Raw genomic sequence first — 20,259 nt, forward strand, 5'->3', positions numbered from 1 at the left:
TCCAGGGATTCATTTACATGCTGATATTCACATTAGAAGAGCCTTTGGATAATGCAAAAACCTCCTCTCCTGAAGAGAGGAGAAGGGAGCTCAGAGACAGCCACAGGTTGCTCTGGCAGCAGGGCTGGGCAGATGTGCAGGTGCAGCATGAGGCCCTGCAGTCTGTGCTCACCTCCACCCTGCTCCACCAGGCAGCTGGAATGGGATAGCTCAGGTCCCTTGTGCTGGAAGACATTTGTAAACGAGCCAGGAGACAGAACAGCCAGGAAGCAGCTCTACTGTAGCTGAGGAGAGTTAAGACTCTTTGGAGATGAAGGAGAGCTGGCAACATGCACTGGGGAGATCAGCCCCCCCTGCAAGGTACAAGGCAGCCATCCAAGTACTGCCTGTCTAGACACATTTACAGCACGCCTGAGAAATGGACTGAAAACCACCATTTATCCCCTGCATCCACCATCTCCCAGCTCTCAGAGCCATAGGCTCTGGCTCAGCTGCACAAACCCAGATGAATGAGCCACTGAGCCCACATACCCCACAGTTTGCTATTCCACATGTACCTGGGGCCATGTCACCATCTGTGACAGATGTGTCACCTGCTGCATGTGTTAAACTTCAGGTCTCAGAGGAAAAACACAGATTACGTTAAAAAAGTTACTAATCTCTTAAATGGTACCAGGCACCCAACTGAGACCATCCAGAGCTAGAACCAAAAGCTCTTATATTAAGTTTTACATTGTGAAATATAAACAGAGAAGAAGCCATAAAACACTCTGCCTTGTCAGAGGCAGCATCAGGCATTGGTTCATGCAGGAATCTTTAGGCAGAAGAGCACAAAGGCCCATGGGGCAGAAGATGAAACAATCTTCCATGAGGACAAGCTGATTCCTGGGAAGGCAAGGAAATTATGGAGGAGCTGGGTTTCTCCTGTTAGCACAGCCCAAACATGCAGGTGACACTGCTCAGTAAACAAGCTCCAGGTACCTTGCAGTGGCTGTTGGACATGTTTTAACAATCCCAGCTGCAGCCAGATATTCAAATCCTCATTTCCCAGACTACAAGGACAAAGCAAAACCTTGCAGAAAAATCTCACTTGCCCAGGTAACCCTCCTTAGGCCCTTTAGGGGATGGACTGGCCTGGCCAGATACTCAGCTGAGCTCAGCTAGACCCCACTGTGGGGCGAAGCACAGGCAGCTTCTCCCTTGGGAAGAGGAGGGAATACCCCTGGAGTGTGACTCTCTGAGGGGGATTGGAGTGACATGGGGTTCTCTGCTCCCAGCTGGGGCTGGGACAACCTGCTCAGGTTGGCAGCTCCTCTGGAATACAGAGCTCAGCTGCAGCTTATTGCTGTTACTGATGTGATGTTTTCTGAAGAATGTCTAATCAATGCCAGCATGTCAAGGAAGGATCAACAGCCTGCAGAGAACTACAAATAGGACTTGTGGACAACCCAGAGGACACTGGTAGCAATCTGATTAGTTTCAGCTAAGTGTGTGATGGTTTGGTCACAAAGTGATGAGAGACTCTGGCAGCCAAACACACCTGAGGTGTCTCATCTCCCAAAAAGAATGGGCACATCAGTTCTTTCTCTGACCAGTGCAAGTAAGCCAAGTCTGCATAAGCCTCTGAATGAGCCATCAAAGTGAGTTTTTCCTTATCTAATGGTAATAGTGAATTAACATAGTTGTCATGTCCTGGCAGTGTTTTAGCACCTGACCTGCTGCCTTAGGAGCAAAGGCTCACAAGGCTGCAGGAATTTCAAGGTGTGAGGGATTGAAAGCTGTACTTCTTCAAAGTCAGCATCAGCTGCTATGTGCCTCTTGCTGAATGACATTGAACAGGATATAGAAGATATATCCCAGACCAATATTGCCTTTCAATCTCAAGTGCCACTGATCCAGCTCTGCTCTGTTACTCTCCAAATGGCCAATTTCATCTCAAGACATAGCAGTGACCTTTCTTGCTATGCCTTCCTGGCATCACTCATGCCACTGTTCCTTGATTTCTTACTGCCTCAAGTGTCAGATCAGGAGCCAGTAGCTCTGATGCCAACCACACCTTTCTACAACAGGGATACACTTTCTCCCAGGCCCAGGCTTCCTGAGCTTCCTTTATGATCAATCTCTTCCTGGCAGACACTGGTGTCATCTCATCCCTGAATGCCTCTGGAAATGTGAGGCAAAGAAAACCCCTAGGGCCAAAGAAGAAAATGAACATAATTAAAATTAATTTCAGTATAATGATTTAAGCATCTCAGTGAGACAAGCATCAGGCTGTTGTATGTTTGATGATGTGGGGAAGACCTTTCTGGTTTCCTGCCCTGGGGACTCTTGTCAGTTTTAAAAAGTTTTACCCCACAGCTGTGAGCATGGCAAATTGAACAGCCCAAATAAAGGCCACTTTTCACTTGACAGAAGCACAAATACTGAGGGAATTACATTTCTTTCTGCCATGCTATGTCATGGCAGAAGGGCTGTGGTGCAGATGACTGCTCACCTTGCTATGCCTCAGCTGAGAGGCAGCAGCACTTCTGTCTCTCTCTGGGGGTCAGGTCAAGGGATGTGAGCAGATGGTTGGTGCTGCAGGACTCCCTTGAATATTTGTGATGGCACTGGCTGTGGGCAGCAGGGGAGCCAGGTGCCGGGGTTGAGTCCAGCACTAAGTACCCCCATCAGCCTCAGGTCTGGGGGCTACCAGCATTCCTCTGTGGCCTTTTGCTCTTGTGCAGCCATTGCTAAAGTCCTTGAACTACAACAGAGCGCTTCTTCCTCAAGATGTGCACAAAACAAGGGATGGAAAAAGGCACGTGCCAGTGGCTTCTGCAGCTTGATGCTGGCAGTGCTACCCATGGACATACTGCACAGCTCCCACTCCTTTTTTTGCTGTCCTTGCCAAATCCTAATCATCCTGTTTGCCTGTGTTCCTTCCTCCCAGACGCTCCATCTCCTGTTCCCTTTCCTGAAGAGGCTGCATCTCTTTAAAGGCTTCAGCTGCCTGCCAGTCTGTTCTCTCATCGCAGCTCCCTCAGCTTTGTCTGAGGAAAGCATCTGGCTTTCCTAAGGGCTGGTTTCTTCAGCTGCTTTTCAGCACATAGTACAATTGAAGTTGACATTACTTTGTAGGTGGTTCCATTCTGGTCCAGGAAAGGCAGTATAAAAAGCTCAAGACAGATTTGTAGGCTCTGCTGGCTTCCTGCAAGATGCTGGCTACATCAATACCTCCCCTGATTACCTCATCAGAAGGCAAACCAGATGTTCTCCTGTGCAAAGAGGGAGCAATGAGCACAAAGCATTGCTACCAAGCCACCTTTGTGTCATGAGTTGCAACACATCCAACAGCTCAGAAAGGCAGTCAGCTCAAGAGCACAAGGTATCACTCACAGAGCATGGCAATGGATCCAGGAACTCTGGCTGAGGACCTTGAAACCGCTCCTTTTGTGAAAGTCTGTGCTGGGCCATTGCATCTAAGGCCTGCAGTTCTTAGATCTTTTCTTGATCAGCAACCTGCAGATGAATCCATTCTGTACGTCCAGGCAGTAAGATACACCCTGTCCTGTAGAGCCTCTGGCACGAACCACAGCCATTGCCTTTCCCAGTGCACTGGCTGCTCCCTTGGGCCAGAAAATGCTTTACACTCTAACAGGATAGGGGAGACAGAAAGCTGGTTAATCCTGAGCAGTCAGGCAGATCCAAATGCCTTTATTTGTAATTTCTTTACCTTTGGTCCTCACTAAACAGCTTCCTAAATTTTCAGGCTAAAGTTTGAAATAATCCCAGTTAACCAGATAACCCCTTCTCATCCAAAACTGCTTCCCAAGGAGCTCTGCAAGATGTTCAGACACATATAGCTGTGAACAGAGCAGGCTTTCTCCACAGATTTTGTAATGATGGGGAGTAAGCCAGACCAGGAGCTGGAGGAGCTGTGTCAGAAGCATGACAGAGCATCCCACTGTGTTGCACCTCCATCTGACCAATGTAATTAAATCACACAGACAGATGTAGACTTAACCATCAGGCAGTTCATCATCACCTCATTGTGAGGCAGGAAAGGTGTTGCTTTTCCAAGTCAATACGTCCCCAGGGAGGAGACTGTGTACTCTGACAGACACTGTTCACATTGGCAACATCAACAGGGAAGCAAGAACATTTTGCTGCATCATTTTTGTGCCAGCACCAACTTTGTCAGTCTAGATCCAACTTCTCAAAGGGATTTAAATTAATTCTCCTTTTGTTTGAAAAGTCCTGTCATGCCTTCAGAATGTGCGTAAGAAAGGATGGTAACGTGTGCTTGAACATCTTTAATAGTCTGAAGGAGTGTTGCATTGCCAGAAAAGTGATGAGGTCCCTAGTGAATCATGTAGCTCACTCCAGAGTATGACAAATAAAACCATTATACTGGCCTGCATCATCATCTATTTCATGTGTGCCTTCTACATCACAGAGGAAACATCTCTGAAATTACTGAGAAAGGCTTAAACATTTTATTGGAGCCCTTTGTCTGCCAACTTGGGTTATGAATCAAAAAAAACCCAGGGTTCAGGATGAAAAATATAAAAATCTACTCAATGATTAAAAGCACCTCTGAAACACACCTGGAACCGATTTTTCTATGCATAAAAATCCCATGATCTGAAAGCCCTCTGGACTGTAGAGATGCAGAAATAAATTGAACACCCTGCTGGAACACTTCCAGTCTTGGGCAGCTCCTGCAATCCTGCAGAGCCACAAAGGAGCAGACCTAGAAACTGTCAGACAAGGCTGGATACACTCTGTGTGTCTTGGACACTGTGTCCTAACAATTTACAGGATGGGGTGGATGAACAGCAGGAGAGGGGCAGGAAATTACAAACCTGAAGGAAAGGAGAAAACATTTACCCGATAAACCAATTTGATTCTCTTTTCCCTTAACACATTTCAAAGCATACCTTTGAAACTGCTGAAGAGTCTGCAATATTAAAATAGCTCTGAAAAGGTGAAGCTACTGAGCAGAATACTGATGAAGTGGTCAGAAAGGCACAGGACTTGGCACTTAACATGCAGCCCTGTCAGTTATGCTCATCAGCGTGAAAGATTTTTCTTTATTAGAAGGAAGATTACACTAAAAGTTGCTAAGGAAAAGATATTCAAGGGTCTAATGGTTTTGTAACACACAGTCCTTTTTGTATTCTGCTCTGCTCTTATATATTCTGCCCTTTGGGGATGGATGGCAGTCAAGGATGTTTTCGCAGTCTTCTGTGCTTAGTGAAGTTAATTTAGCACAGACATTTTTCCACTCCTTATTAATTTCAATTTTCACTTCTCCATGGAAACTTTAGCTTTCTTCAAGTAGTTTTCATCCTCGTAATAGGGAAAGAATCCTGTTTTTGAAGGAAATTAAATCTCTGCCTGGAAATAAACAAAAAACTTTTTAAGTTAGCATGAAAAATGTTGAATTTTTACAGTGTGAACTAAGAGAACTGACATTGAGAAGCTGTATAAATAAAATACATTAAGGTTTTTTCAGGTTTAGTGACACTTGTAACTGTTTTTGTTAGATACTGAATGATGTAGTCGGTCAAATTCTGCCCAATAGAAAATGGTTTATTTTGTGCAGCTGTGGTACACACATGCACACACAAAAAGCTAAGTAAAAAACTGTAACAGGAAAGCCTAATGGCCATGACTGGAAAAAAAAGGTAACACAGCAGTATGGAAGGACTGGAAAGCCAGAAGGAAGAACAGAAGGGTTATTGAGAATATTGGCACTTAGCTTAGCAGGTCACTAGTTTATCTCCTCAGGACATCCAGGCTGGGAGATAAAGAAAAGTTAATAAATTCTGATGATTCACAGAGGTGGGGCAGGATGGACTGACCACATGTAGCTCCCAAAAGGCATAAAACAGCACTTCCAAAACCAGCAGTAAATCTACCAACCTAAGAAGTATGCAGGAAATGCAAGGACACAACCACCAGCACCCCTTACCCTGTGTCATCACAGAGCATTCCTGACTGACCTCTTGGACACAACCATCGTGGTGCCTGACTGCTGGGCTGACTCACACATTTTGGTGATTGTGGGGATACAGGAGTGCCAGTGAATGAGAAGTTTCAAAACCTGTCCCTTCTCAAAAGATTTCGCAGAGGCACTTGCAACATTGCAGAAACAGGCACTGCAGAAACAAGCATCACAAGGTCCCAGGCACTACCCCTGCATTCCTCTTGAAAGAAGCATAAACCATTTTTGTTTCATTAGAATTCCCTGCCCTTTAAGACAGGCAGACTTTCTACCTCATGCTGTATACCCAGGACACCTTCTCCTAGTTTCCCAGTGCTGCATCAACTTTAACAACCACAAGGTACAACCTGGAGTGAGGACGATAATCCTGCATTTTATGTCATTTCTGTGGCTGAATCATTCTCTGTAATCATTGTTTTAAGACAACAGTAGAGCAATATTTGCACCATTTTGTTAGGATCCTGTGGAACAGAAGTGTAGTTAGTGCAACACAGTGAATAAGGCTGGAATGGCAGGAAGGACTATGACAAAAACTCCTTATGCTCTGTGGTAAAGCCATTCTGATGGGAGACATTAAAACCTTAAAACACTGCAGAAATTGTGAAGAGCAAACGACAGATTAATCCTTAATGGCTTTAAGGCTATTAACTTTAAGTGCAGTATTTTTTCAAGCTTAAATAAGGTAGTAGAGTTCTTATGGGGAGAGGGAAGGCAGCTGTCTTTAACACTTCCAAGTCTATCCTATAACATTCTTTTGAAGCAAATTACTTGGAACCCTGTTCCACGTCAGGATCCTACTCCTAGAAAAGTCTCTGTCCTCCATCAGGCTGCTAGGTCAAATTTTCAGGAGACATCTTGAGTTCAAGCTCTCTAGAGGTACATCACCCTGGTCACACATTGAAGAGCCAGTGTAACAAATAATAAATTTCTTTTATTGTTGCTTTGTAATAGAAAAATCATTAAATCCATGATTCCACAGTAAGGGGCAGTAAAAAAAACAACTGAGTAAGAGGAATGTGATAACTAAGTCATATTTTAAAACAAGGAGTCACAAAACCGTTTTCTAAAAGCCCTTTCCTATGACCCATCTCTTGCACAGTTCCATCTCACAGTGACATTTGTGTAGCCTGCTCTGTGACCAGTGCTAGGGTAGCTGGAAAGAATGGTACAGACATTGTCACCCATGTGCTAACATGGGAGTGAAATTTGGAAAAAGCACCGAGTTAAAAAAAAACCTCTACAGCAGGACATGGATTAAACACTTTCTTTTCTCTCTGGCTAATGACACTGACTGGGACTCCTGAGGCAGGGGTGTTCAAGGCCAGGCCAAGGTGGAAGGCTTCTTCCAAGCCCAGAGAACATTCTGCACTGTAGGTGGCCTGAGAGAGAAGTACACACATAGTCCCTTGTGCCACTAGACACAGCAGCACTTCCAAGTCAGTTCTTTCCAAGGACACAGATGCTGGCAATGGCCACAAGGACAGTGTGTTAGACTGAGGTGGGATTTCTCACCAAGGAGCTACATGTTGAGACACTGGGACACCACTAGGTTTTGCTAGAAAAATAATTACTGGTGGGTATGGAACAAGAGTCCCAAGTAGCTGCCAAGCCTCCAGACAGCTGGATTAATTCAAAGTACGTGCCCTGCTTTATCCTCAATCACAAGTTCAATAACTCTGTCCTTGCACACAGGAAACCAACAGTGAGTATCTGAAAACAAAGTTATCCATACTGGTCTTACTCATGAAATGTCCAGGCTATTCCATCCACCAAGAACATAGCAAGCCAATTAACCAAAAGAGACATTGGAACAAGATCATCCATCCCCACCAAGAAGTGAGATCTTCTTTAAATGTCTCCTTCAGGTCGCTCCAGGAAGGAAAAAAGGCATTTTACTACTGACAGGTCCAAGTGATTCAGTTCCACCGGATGAGCATGCAACCTCCTCTGTCCTCTGTGAACTCACTGGTTCAGTGTTGCATCTGCCTGATGACAAGCTTCTTGAGTTGGTCCAGTTTATTGTCCCTTAAGGCATCCCGAATGGCACTGAAGAAACCAAAGTAGTGCTGGAAGTTGTGCATCATGAGCAGGACACCGGCCAGCAGCTCGTTGGTCACCAGGAGGTGATGGACATAGGCTCGAGTGTGCCTCCGACAGCAGTAACAGCTGCATCCTTCCAGCACAGGACCAAAATCATCGTAGTATCTAAAGAAAAAGCAGTGTTGAGTAACATCAGCGGTAAGAAGACCCATTCAAGCAATAAAGAGTACCCAGTTACCACCTGGCCTTTTGCAAGGCAAGCACTGAAGTCCTGAGGTCCTTAATCCAGGTTTGCTGACAACTCAGACCAGTACCACTGGCACAAAGGACTTCAAATATCATAGATTGTTTGGGTTGCAAGGGGTCTTAAAGATCATGTATCTCCCACACCCTGCCATGGTGTGGGACCATAGCTGCTGAAAGCCCCAGGCCTCCTCATGCCAGAACTCACTTCAGAGCCAAAAGGCCACATATTTAAGTCAGAATAACTCTGATTACATCACAGCAAAGAGCAGAAAGTGGCCTTATCTGTGCCTTCCCTGGCAGAAAAAGCTGCAGTGCAAGACAGTCCTCACTTGCTATCACACAGTTTATGAAGGAGAATGCTACCAAAAAACAGATTTACTAATCCCACTATTCACAGAACAGTATTCCCCTCTACTCCGAGATGTACCACTTCCCAAAGTGCAGAGGGCAAAGCAACACAATTGGGTACTCAGCCTCAAAGTACCTGTGGTAAACAGAAGAAAGGACAAATGGTAACAATGGCCAAAGTTTTTGTGAAATATCCAGAAATGGTAGAACTGCTCTGCAGCTGCCCAAACTGTCAGAGTAGAGGGTCTCCACAGCCTGAAGAAAAACTAGTATCTCCAGATGACCCATGTTAGATGTGGCAGACCAAAATGATTCCCAGACCACCTTTCTGAACCTATGGTCTTTCAGCTGAGACCCTAATTATGGCCATGGAATGTTTGCTGGATAAATGATGAGAAAACCCCTGTCTCTAAGTTAGGCAAAAGACAACACTTTCAGAGGTAGGCTGTTGCCTGGTAACAAGACAGAATGCTTGTCCAACACTTTCCACTCAGTGTCCAGAAGTACTCTCTTAAACAGCTTCATGTTTTATGAAGTCTCTCATCCAGCTGCTGGCCAGATGCAAATAAATACAGAAGACAAAAACATCGTATTTACTGATACAGCTGCAGATACCCTTTCACAAACTCACATACTTTTTGTCCTTCAGAGATATCTCAAATGGTGTAATTTCTGGGTCAGCTTTGGAGACTTCGTCCTGATCTTCTAGAGTACCATTCTTCTCCAGGTCCTGAGCCCCATTTTGTGTTAAAACTGCTCAAATTAAAAAGATAACAGCCTTAGAACAGAGAGCAAAGGCAGAGCAAAGGTAGCAACCTTAGAGTAGGTATTCCTGCTATTCTCTTGCCAACAAAACTCCTGCCACAAGTTTCCACCTCTTTCTTCTAGAAAGCAGATATTTTACTTTAATTGCCATAAGTTAGTTTACACAAATACACTTTTAGACAATTAAAACAGCAAGAGACAAGTGAAAACTAATCAACTAAAACTAATCAAAAGAGCTGAAACAAAAGTGTAACTTTTTGCTGCTCTATTGAGCTGAATTCTTTATAAAACATCAAAAGTATTTTGTCTGAACTGCATGCTGAATAGAATGCAATCACCTGAACAAATGGATTTTATTGAGATTTTGTTAGAGTCGACAGGCAATTCATCTGCATTCAGTCATTCTACTTTCCAAGCTGTGATCAGACTCAGGGATTTAGATGCCTCTTGTTTTTGTTTTTTTTTAAAAAAACCCTGCAATCACAAGAGGCTGGTAGCACTAATTCAGAAGAGATAGGTTCCACATCTGCTTTTTCAGCATCTATCTGAAAAATAAAGAACCATCCCATAATTTTGTAGGTTTACATTTTTAAGTTTGTTCTTAAGAAGAAGGAGATGTATCTGGAAATACCAATATTACTGTTAGCATAATCCATGCCTACTGTGTTTAGAACACATACAGGACAAAACCACTGCCATTACCCAATCTTATTATTTAAGAATAAAGTGAGACAAGATAAAGAACAACAAACAAAGAGAAGGGTTAAAAAAATAGCACCAAGCACAAAGAAACAAGATGTTCTGTTCTATTCAGTTGGCTCTGAATTATCCAGGCATGAAAAGCCACTAGGTTCTACTCAAGAGAAAAAATGTAAAATGTTTCCCTGTATTACAAACATTTAATAGGCAAAAACAAAACAGCTCCTTGAAACACATTTGATAGATGCTTTAATGGGTGATACACATTCCCATCTCACAGTGTAATGAGGTACAAACAGACCATTTTGGTTTTGATACAAACCTATGAATGCAAGGGCAGAGAGAAAAACTGCCCAAATCATTGGGAAATTTCTGACAGTTAGAAAAAAGAACTTCAAAAATATATTGTTACAACAGACACATACTCAGTTAATTCCAGAGTTCACTTAATAGGTGAAGCCTTCACTGCTAATGGTAACAGAAAATTTGCCGATGGTGTCAAACTAAAACCCTTCTATTCAGGAGGTGTTTAAGAAATATTTAATCATCATATTTTGGATAATGAGACATTCAGAGGCCTCAAGTTTTACTCAACAGATTTCACACCAAACTACCCCATCTTCAAAAGGAACACTTGATACTGGAATCCCAATTTCTCCAGTGGTTGCTGCACTTATTTCAGGAACAAAACTCTCAAATACAGATTCCTCCCAAGCATGAATTATGCTTGCCACAATGTAAAATGTAAAAATGATAATGAGCATCAAGAAGCATACCTGTCGCTTCAGGATCCGGATGGCAGTCGTAACTGAAAACCAAGGCACAGCCTCGCTCTGTCACTTGGAAGGGAAAGAAGCTCTCAAAAATGTCCACTCCCCTTTCAATGCACTCAAGCACCTCATCTGGCTTGCCTACACCATGAATGATTCTGTAGGATACAAAAAGGAAGACAAATAAACAATATTCTGAGTAGGAGCAAGCAGGTACCTGAAGGAAAAGACCTCCAGGTCATCTCTGCAACTGCTAACCAGAAGGTAAGGGGGCACAACAGGCATCATTCAGAAATCCATATGTGTCCATTTCCCCACCTCCAACCCCTCCAGTACATAGCAGGCTTTTCATTATTTGCAATTTGGAAGACAGCAACAATCCCTCCCTTACTGCAGAAAAACCCTATTCTGTTCACTGTGCTTGAAGTGATTTGCATGTGATTTCTTTCACACATACATAAATACAATTAGATTCAAAACATCTGTGCCTTAGAACAGATTATTTTCCTTCATCACGTTTGTGCCCCAGTGAACTAACAATTCCCAGACACATGGACCCTTTTGCTTGTTAGCTGTTTAGAAGACAGTCTAAAAAGAGTCTCAGCAGAGACAGCAGTAGATGGCTGGTGAAAGATCCAAGTCCTTCAGGTGACAGACACATCATACTGCACTTGGGAAACTGCCTGAGGGAGAAAGCACCAATGAGAAATGTCATTAGAAAGAAAAAACTTCCTTGCTTTAGTCTTCCCTTCTCTTTACACTCTACCTGCTCAAATGATTTACCCAAAACATCTCCTGAGACATGGCATTAAGAGCTAGGAAGAGCCTAGCTGGACTGCCATCAATGGTAATAGAGATCCTGCTGGCAGCCAAATTTAGTTGGCAGCTTTGTTGAGGGTGAGTGAAGTGTAAGAGAGTAGAGCAGTGCCTGCTCTCCTGCAGGTGCAAGGCTGGGCTGACAGCAGTAGAAGTTAATGTAGAGCAATGATCTAAACAGATAATTAGGAAAATACACAGGGGCTGATAAATGAAGTCACAAGATGCCATTTTTAGTCTCTTTTCTAAGTACTCCAATTAAATTGATGAGCACAGAATAAGGATAGGAGAAGTTTACAGCCGTGTTTTATGTTTCAGGTTCTCATGACAGGGAGAAAATGATAGGCAAAAGTCAAAACAGTAGCTCTGCATATATGATCAAAGCCTTGCTGAAACTCATCTTTGCACAGGTAAGGACAAATACTTGGTCTTGCATGGGTTCTGATGCTATTGGAACAGAAAACAAATTTTATCTAGAGACTTCAGTACCTTTAGGTAAATGAAAGGACTCTTCATAAAGAGTACACTCACAAGATCATTTCACCATCACGCAAAAAGCAGCTGCTTCTTGAGTGAAGCACAGAAAGTGTTAATCTTCTAGAGAATTTCATGTTGGGGCAGAACAGGGCTCCAAAACTGCTTCTCCAGAGGGAATGGCAAGGGCAATTCACGAAGGAGGACTGAAATTCTCTTGAGGTACTTCCAAGACCCCCTGGGGCTAACCAGCTCTCTTCCTACCAAGAGGTCAGAAATACTTGTCTTAACAAGACAAGCAGATGAGGCAGATGCACTGGTAGCCACTGAGGTTAGCTGAGCAGATTGGATTCTAATGCTCCCAAGGGGATCTTTTAAGTAGCTCAACCAGATAGGATGGCAACAACACAGCAAGCCTTCTATTTGTCAGGAAAATTCAAACCCCAGGCACCACTAAGCAAGAACAAGCTGCCACACCAGACACAGTGCTTTTGCATTTAATTTCGTTTTAAACACCATTAGGTCAGAGTAATGCTCTGCTAGCAGAGAGAAGCAGGAACACAATTCTCAGCCATTCTCTTCAGGAAATGATGAAAAAAGCAACCATATTATTTCTGTAGCAGCTGCTCTGGAAAGAGCAATCCAACAAGCCTAATTCAATGCTAAGAAACCCCTACACGTTTGAGCCACTAGGAAATATCAGCACACATTTTCAAGAAGTCTTCAGTTACTGTTAGCCAGTTATAAGGATCAAGAAAGCTGCCACCCCTGTCCAGACCCTGGCACAGATCTGATGGGCAAAATTAACAACTCAGATAAGCAATAAGCCCAACATTGTGCAGGGAAAGTATATCACTGTTCTGGACCAGACTGTACCATCCCAGGTAGCTCACAGGCTCAGTGCCTCAGGTATTAAGTCAGAGCTGGCTACCAAGATCATGCACCAAGCAGTGGCTGGTCCTGCCAGCACCCCTCTCTGCCATCCTCCAGTTCACACCAGAGAGAATGGGAAACATGACAGTTTTACTGAGAAGAGGTCCCTGTAAAATATCTTGATAATATTGTTCTTGTTCAGCCTGAATTTCCAGTAAGCCATGGCCTCCAAGACCAAACACAAGTAACCCTGACATATCCTACCTGTAACTCTTCCTAAAAATGTAAGGATGACAAATGTGGAGAATACTCAAACTCACAGCATAAGCAAAGCTTGGTGCCAGTTGCGACTAAAAACTGAAACAAGTGTTGAAGACTGCAGCCTGGAAGTGGTAAAATTTATGCAGCCTGGCACACATAGAGCTGTGCAATACAGTGATTATTTCCTACAGGGAGACTGCACAGCAGCCTGGAGATGCTCCTCATAATAGGACAGATGGATTTCTTGGGACGTAGCCCACACAACTTACCTTGGTTTATCCTCTGGCAGCTCTGCTGTGACAGAAGCTATCAGTTTCAACTTGGTCTCCTTGGCCATGGCACTTCCCTGGAAGCCATCTAGCAGAAAGCCACCTACAGGCCGCTTGGCAGTCTCCCTGGCTGATCTGAGCCTCTCTTCCAAGATATCTCCGCCTTCGATTGCCCCAAACATTGCACTTCCTTGTAGTTCCTGTCCCAGGAGAAAGCTGCAAGTGTTAGAGCATGCTCTGCCAAAGACATGAAAGACATCTCACAGCCCACACTTCAGGCACTTGCTACTTCAGCCCTGCATTCCCAGGAACTTGCCAGAACCATGGGGTTTCACCTCATGTAAGACTTTTCCCCACACAACACTGTGAACTCCATGTGTAACAAAGGGGATTAGAAGAGACAAGATTCTGCTCCTCGCCTTGACACTAACACACTGAGAATTTTGATGCTGCCCTTCCCCCTTCCCTACAGAATGCAATAACCACACACTGTCTTTGTAAACGGCTTTTTATGGATGGGGTCTCAGCAATACATGTGTTAATGCAAAATACAAAGCAGGTGCTATTATCCTGGCTGTCAGACACCAGATCTCACAAGGAATTCCCTTTCAGGAGATACAAATACAAGCCCCTGTCACCTGTTTTCCCTTGTACTGCACACTCAAACAGTGTATCTCCTTTCACCAAAAGGGAGAGAAGTTTCAAAGCTGCTGGAAGAAATAAAAAATAGGACCGACTAATCCTATCAAATCCTCCCTCACACTGAACCAAGGGCACTTCAGAGCAGAAGCATGGGTTTTCTCAATCTGAGTAAGAAGATCCCACTATCCCCATACATCTAATAATAAGGTAAGTGAAAGAAATGCACCACAGTCCAAAAGCAGAAAGAAAAAACCCTAAAAAGCAGTTCTCCACTAGTAGAGATGAGGAGTGATCCTGGTGCAGAAGACAATTTCCTAAAGGAAGGAAGGAAAACTCTCTGTGCTACCAGTTACACCTCACTCTGGACTTTAAGATAGGCATTCTCTAATACACACATGTGACACAATTTCCTACTAAATCACATCCTGAAGCTGGTCCAGGATGCAGCACAGACCAAAAAGCAATTGCAGTGCTGTTGCCTCAGTATTTTGGGGACCTTACCGGCGATTTTTCTTGCAGCTGAAGGCACACATCCAAGAAGGAAAGTGACCTGTCCACAGACTTCTTGGCTCTTTTTCTGCCAGCTTCCCCAGAAATGGTGTCTCCATCAGAGATGCACTGGAACCAGTCTGGCTGCACAGCCCGCTGGATGTCCATGAACTTGGAAGCTGTCATCTCCATGCGCCCTGAGCTCCCCCACAGGGAAACCGTCTGCACAGGAAGAACAGGGATGAACATTAGTTGCAAAGGATAGCAGATCTTTAGGGTGAAAGGAGAGAAGGAATTGGTCTGGTGAAATACCAGATATTGGAATGATATCTCATTAGGTAAGTTCTCCTGGAGCATGGCTCAGATAATGAGCTGCACTTGGCACAGTGAATGAAAGGAGATAAATGACTGAACTGGAATTTCTGGGATACCCTTTTGTGAAGCAACCCCACTCAACACTGACTTCTCCACATTTGAAAATCTGAGATAGAGCAGCTGGCCTCTTATCACACAATTTAGTGGCAGAATTGGGGGGGAAAAAAAAAAAAGCTCGAATTCTCTCCAAACTTATGTAGTCATAAAAGTAAGCAAAAGCTTATAAAAAGCAGCAAAGGCAAACACAGGTTGCTAGTTTTCTGTACAAAATGCAAGCCCAAGAAACTACTTCATCTTCTGAGCACTTAATTCATACCCCACATGTGAATGTACATGTATATATAAACAATACAGCCTGGGAAGGATATAAAAGCTTGTTAAACAACTCAGTCTTAGAACCTCATGTTATTTTAGGTCCCAAATCCAGCAATTCTGGAAGGCACTGAAATACCCAAACCGAGCCAATGTAAGAAATGACACATGCTTATTAGGATTTCACACACAGACTTCCCTCTCTCTTCACATGCTTCCATCCTGCCAGCACACATGGAACCCAATCTTCCATCATTACTCCGTGATACCCTCACAAAGAATTTAATGCAAGACAAAAACATGTGGACACAGAGGTTATCTTGCCTGAACACCTCCAGGCTAGCAGATGTCATCATTCAATCCACTAAACATTCAGATTTACAAAATATTCACTTTTCTGTCTATTCTGCAGAACCTGCAATTAACCTGTGAGTGCAGATTGGCCACTGCTTTTGTTGTGTAATTGTTAGGCTTGTGACACTGCTGCTCCAAAACTTTTAAGGGGTATTCAAGTAGGTTAAGTAAAGGGCTTAAACCCTTTAAAAGCTACCTCTTTTCACGTGCAATTCTGTTAGTGCTTTTTTAAATGTGAAAGGGTTTTCAGCCATCAGAAACAGCATATAGCTTGGAATCTTATGGGAACTTTTTGGGGCTGAGGGTTTAAACACATTCTCCTAGCCTATGCCAGACAGACAGATTAAGCAGTGCAGTTCTCAGGCATACTAATTTGCAAATTGGATTTCATCAGGTGATGCAAGAAATATGAGCAGAAACAATTTTTTTTTGTCTGGTCCCCACAAAGACCCTAAAGGATTGCACAAGTACATGTGCCTGTTGTCCGTCCATCCATCCATCCATCCTGATTACTTCTGGCCTTATCAGACAATTTCAAGAAATTTGAATAAAAGCAGAAGTCTCCAAAGTAATAACATTTATTTGCAAATTTCCCCACTAAAAAAAAAGCAACTCCAAAGGAAGGAGAGCCAAAATTCGTATCTGCAGAATAAGTGAAACACAGCAGCTGTATGTTGGTCTGCAGCAGCATGTTGTTCAGACAGTACCTGCTGCCTCTTATTGCAAGAGCATCAAGGAACAGCTGGTGAAGGCAGGCAGAGGAAAGTCAGAGCTGTCTGAGCCAAAGGGCACAGTGTAATCACATCTAGTTACCTTCATTCTGTTCTCGAGAGAAAAAAAAGCTGCTTTAATAAATAAAATAGTCATGCAGCTTAGAGAGCTGAGCATTATCCTATGATTATTTAAATCCAGCCTGTGCTAGGCTTTCTGGCACAGAGCTTTCTGTCCCACTGCTTTCAAAAAGCTTTCATCAGCATTTGTCAGCACAGATCCAGCTGCAGGCGGCCTTACAACAAGGTGACAAATATCTTCACCAGCTTATTTAAAAAAACAAAAAAAGTCCAAATCAAACTTGTGACACCCAAGGTTTAGATTGCTGTTATCACCTCAAAGCTGCACACCAGTGGAACAAGCTTCAGATAATTCCTTCCCTGCAGAGACAGAACTCAGCCTGGATCCCAGCTGCAAGGAATATACACTGATATCTGTATTGCAGTAGTAACCCTCTGTCACTCAGTGACCTTCCACCAAATGTGGCCATCCAAACAGGCCTTGGGACTGACTGTACCTGTGCAGATGCCACAAGTGGCTGCTCCAGCACAAAGCTGTGTCAGGTAGCAGGCAGAATGTGGATGGCACAGGGAATGTGTGTGCCTGGGGGATGGAACAGGCAAACAAACATCTGAAACACTTCTGGATTGCTGAACCACCCTCCTGCAAAAATTCTAAAGTCTTTCCCTTCTGTGGGCCTGTAGCAGGCTGTAAAGACACACACAGGGGCTCAGATTTATTGCTTATCGGTGGCATCACTGTAAGCTCATAAATATGCCAAAACCCAGATATTTTCTTTTCCTGCCACATTAACCACAACAGCATGGGAGGCCAGAGCTCTCCTTTCTACCTAAATTGCCACTTAACTGCTCAGGAACTGTTCAGAGAACATGCTGCCAAGTAAGAAAATGTACAGCTTTATTTAGTTGGAAGTATGAGCATGTCAATGACAATCCTCTTTGTGCAAAGATTTATTTTGCTAATCTTGTGGCACACCCACACAGATGAAGGGAGGACTGGCAGCTTTCTTTTGGGAACTTTAGGTGGACCCTTTCAAGTCTTTATGGCTACTGTACCTTGTTAGTGTTGTAGCCAGATGGGCAGGGTGTGACTGGGTCATGAAGGGAGCAGTAGAGTACAGCATCTGGCATACCTGGGAAGAGAGAGACAGAGGAGTTTCATGCACCAAAGCAAAGCTAACGCAAAGATGGCACTTCTAGATTTACAAAAGGGAACAGGGTATTGTCCCCCACACAAGTACATCCATTCTGACAAAGAAAATGTCGTTCATTTATCTCTAAGCACCAAAGGCGGCAAACTTCTTCCTCAGTTTTACTAACTGGAGGGAGAAAAGTGCAGCAGCAGGAGAAACCATGAAATAACACCCTTTGGTTCTGCAGCCTACATAGCTGCTTTGGGATTTATTTTTGTTTCTTCTTGATTAATACTCCATCTATTAAAATTCTCCAGACCCAACAGATGACTCATTTGACCACCCAACTGATAACTTGATACACTGAAGACATTTGACACAAGCTAAACTGAGGAACAACCCCAAGCCTAGAACTCGAAAGAACAAAATACAGAATCATAGAATGGGTTGGGTTGGAAGGGATCCTAAAGATCATGCTCCATGGGCAGGGACAGCTCCCACTAGACCAGGTTGCTCAAAGCCCCATCCAACCTGGCCTTGAACATTTCCAGGCATGGGGCATCCATATCTTCTTTGGGCAACTTGTTCGAGCACCTCACCACCCTCACAGAAAAGGACAGGACAGTGAGAGAATATATCAACTACAGAAATGAGAAATTTATCGTTCCTGCCAGACTGGAGATTTCACATGTCAGAAAGGTAGACAGTTATGTCTCAGTGACATACAGCCTTCTCTTCAGACATAGTCACTGAAATTGGTAAAGCCACCAGGAAGTTTCAGACAAAGATATTTTTCAATTTTTCTTGAAAGTGTAAATTGCTCCAAAGCAGTTAAAAGTTTATTGAAAGTTGGGTGCAAACTTCGCTTGGAAAGCCAAACCATATTTTTTTCTTTATGATGAAGCGCAAGTCCCAAATTTTTATGTGCTTTTTAAAAAAACAGAACAGACAAAACAAGCGTTGGCAACTCAATTTTTTTTCTTGCAAAATGTGTTAGATTCCATGCAAAAAGAACTGCTTGTAAATTATAGAAGTTACAGACATGTAATCACTTTGTAGCCTAACTGAAGGATTTTTGGCCATAGTAGCAACAACATACTATTTAAAGCCTTCCCTAGTGCCACTTTGAGTGAGAAAATCCCTAAATGTGCAAAGCCAGCATCTTTCTGCCTACTGTACTGTGTGAACATGCTCTAATGGGATGCACCTGCATTATCTCTCAGATATACAAGCAAATATTCGTACTTTACCCATAAATTTTGCAGCTCCTTCTTTATACTCTTCCAGGACGTCATGAATTTCTGCCCTGCAATCCAGATATAGAAACACATCAACTAAACAGACAACTGTCTAGAGAGACTGGTGGTTTCATAACTAAGGCTTCTGTTTCCATAATTATGCATTGTCTGACACTGAACTGGTATTTGCCATCCAGCTGTCAGGCAGCAAAGCAGGGACAGATGGAATGAGATGCCAGAGTTGCAGAGCCCAAGAAGCATAGCTCACAAGCTGGGGCACTCATAATTCTGGGGCAAAAATGTAAAGCTTTTACCTGCATTTACCAGTGACCACTGACTTGATGGAGAGCACAAAGAAGCTAGACCAAGCTAGACCGTGACTTTTTGGGTAGCACCACCAAGGTGTTCACATCATTCAACGAGTCCACAAGTTTTACCATGTTAATCTTTCCTTTCACTTGCCACGTACCTAACTAGTTTTGAGAGTCAGCTGCTGCTCCAGGCTTACCTTAAATGTTTCCATGGGGCACCTAGCACCTCTCTGGGCAGCCTGGTCCAGTGTTTCACCACCCTCATTACAAGAGATTTCTTCTAGTCTGTTTTCTTTTAGTTTAAACCTGTTAACTGTTATCCTATCCGTACCAACAGGCTCTGTCCAAAGTACCGAACAGGCTCTGTTAAAAGTCTGTCCCCATCTTTCTTTTAATCCCCCTTTAGGTACTGGAAGGCTGCTATAAGATCTTCCTGGAGCCTTCTCTTCTCCAGGCTGAACACCGCCGAACCTCTCTGCCTGTTGTCACAGGAATGATGCTCCAGCCCTCTGAGCATCTTTGTTGGGCTCCCAAGGCCCTGGTCCAGCAGCCCACATCGTTCTTATGCTGGGGGCTCCAGAGCTGGACGCAGCACTGGTGGGGTCTACCAGAGCACAAGGGAGGAATCACCTCAGGAAGATGGCTGTGAAGCCACCACGACGGGACCGGCCTAACCACGCTAAAAATCACAGTCCCTCACCCTCACGTTTCCCAGCCCGCCCTGCAGCTCCCCTGGCTGGGCAGCAGGCTCCCCGGCCGGGCCGCGGTACTCACAGGGCGGGCAGGGCGAGCTGCGCCACGCCGGGCACTCCGCGCACCTCCCGCAGCGTGTCGTGGGTGAGGTGCGGCGCCTGGCCGGTGCGCGTGTACAGCAGGCAGCCGGGCAGCTCCAGCGCGCCCGCCCCGCTGCGGCCCAGCCCCGCCAGCGAGCCCAGCCGCCCGCCGCCCGCGCCCAGCAGCTTCAGCCTCATCCTGGCTCCGCGCCGCGCCGAGGGACGCGGGGACACGGCGATCGCGGGGAACACGGGCCGCCCCTTCCCGCCCCGGCCCCGCGCAGGGCC

The 20,259-nt window shown here is 44.4% G+C and overlaps 1 protein-coding gene across 3 annotated transcripts; it reads right to left on the reverse strand.

Moving 5' to 3' along the window:
- Positions 1-6,903: 6,903 nt before the first annotated feature.
- On the reverse strand, positions 6,904-20,258 carry QTRT2 (queuine tRNA-ribosyltransferase accessory subunit 2). 3 transcript variants are annotated; one of them, XM_085071132.1, is made up of 8 exons: positions 19,973-20,258; positions 18,900-18,955; positions 17,573-17,649; positions 14,697-14,906; positions 13,554-13,753; positions 10,867-11,018; positions 9,262-9,379; positions 6,904-8,197 (listed from the first exon to the last, which is right to left on the reverse strand). In XM_085071132.1, the coding sequence occupies exons 1-8, from the start codon at positions 20,167-20,169 to the stop codon at positions 7,963-7,965; spliced, it is 1,245 nt and encodes a 414-aa protein (XP_084927258.1). In that variant the 5' UTR covers positions 20,170-20,258; the 3' UTR covers positions 6,904-7,962. The 3 variants fall into 3 exon arrangements, with proteins under 3 accessions (XP_084927258.1, XP_084927247.1, XP_084927266.1); XM_085071121.1 differs by having other exon boundaries at positions 9,262-9,382; XM_085071140.1 differs by lacking the exon at positions 19,973-20,258 and adding an exon at positions 19,396-19,883 and having other exon boundaries at positions 9,262-9,382.
- Between the last annotated feature and the right edge of the window lies 1 nt (position 20,259).

Source organism: Lichenostomus cassidix, chromosome 1 (genome assembly GCF_008360975.1).
Source record: "Lichenostomus cassidix isolate B80296 chromosome 1, HeHo_3.0, whole genome shotgun sequence".
Taxonomy (NCBI): domain Eukaryota; kingdom Metazoa; phylum Chordata; class Aves; order Passeriformes; family Meliphagidae; genus Lichenostomus; species Lichenostomus cassidix.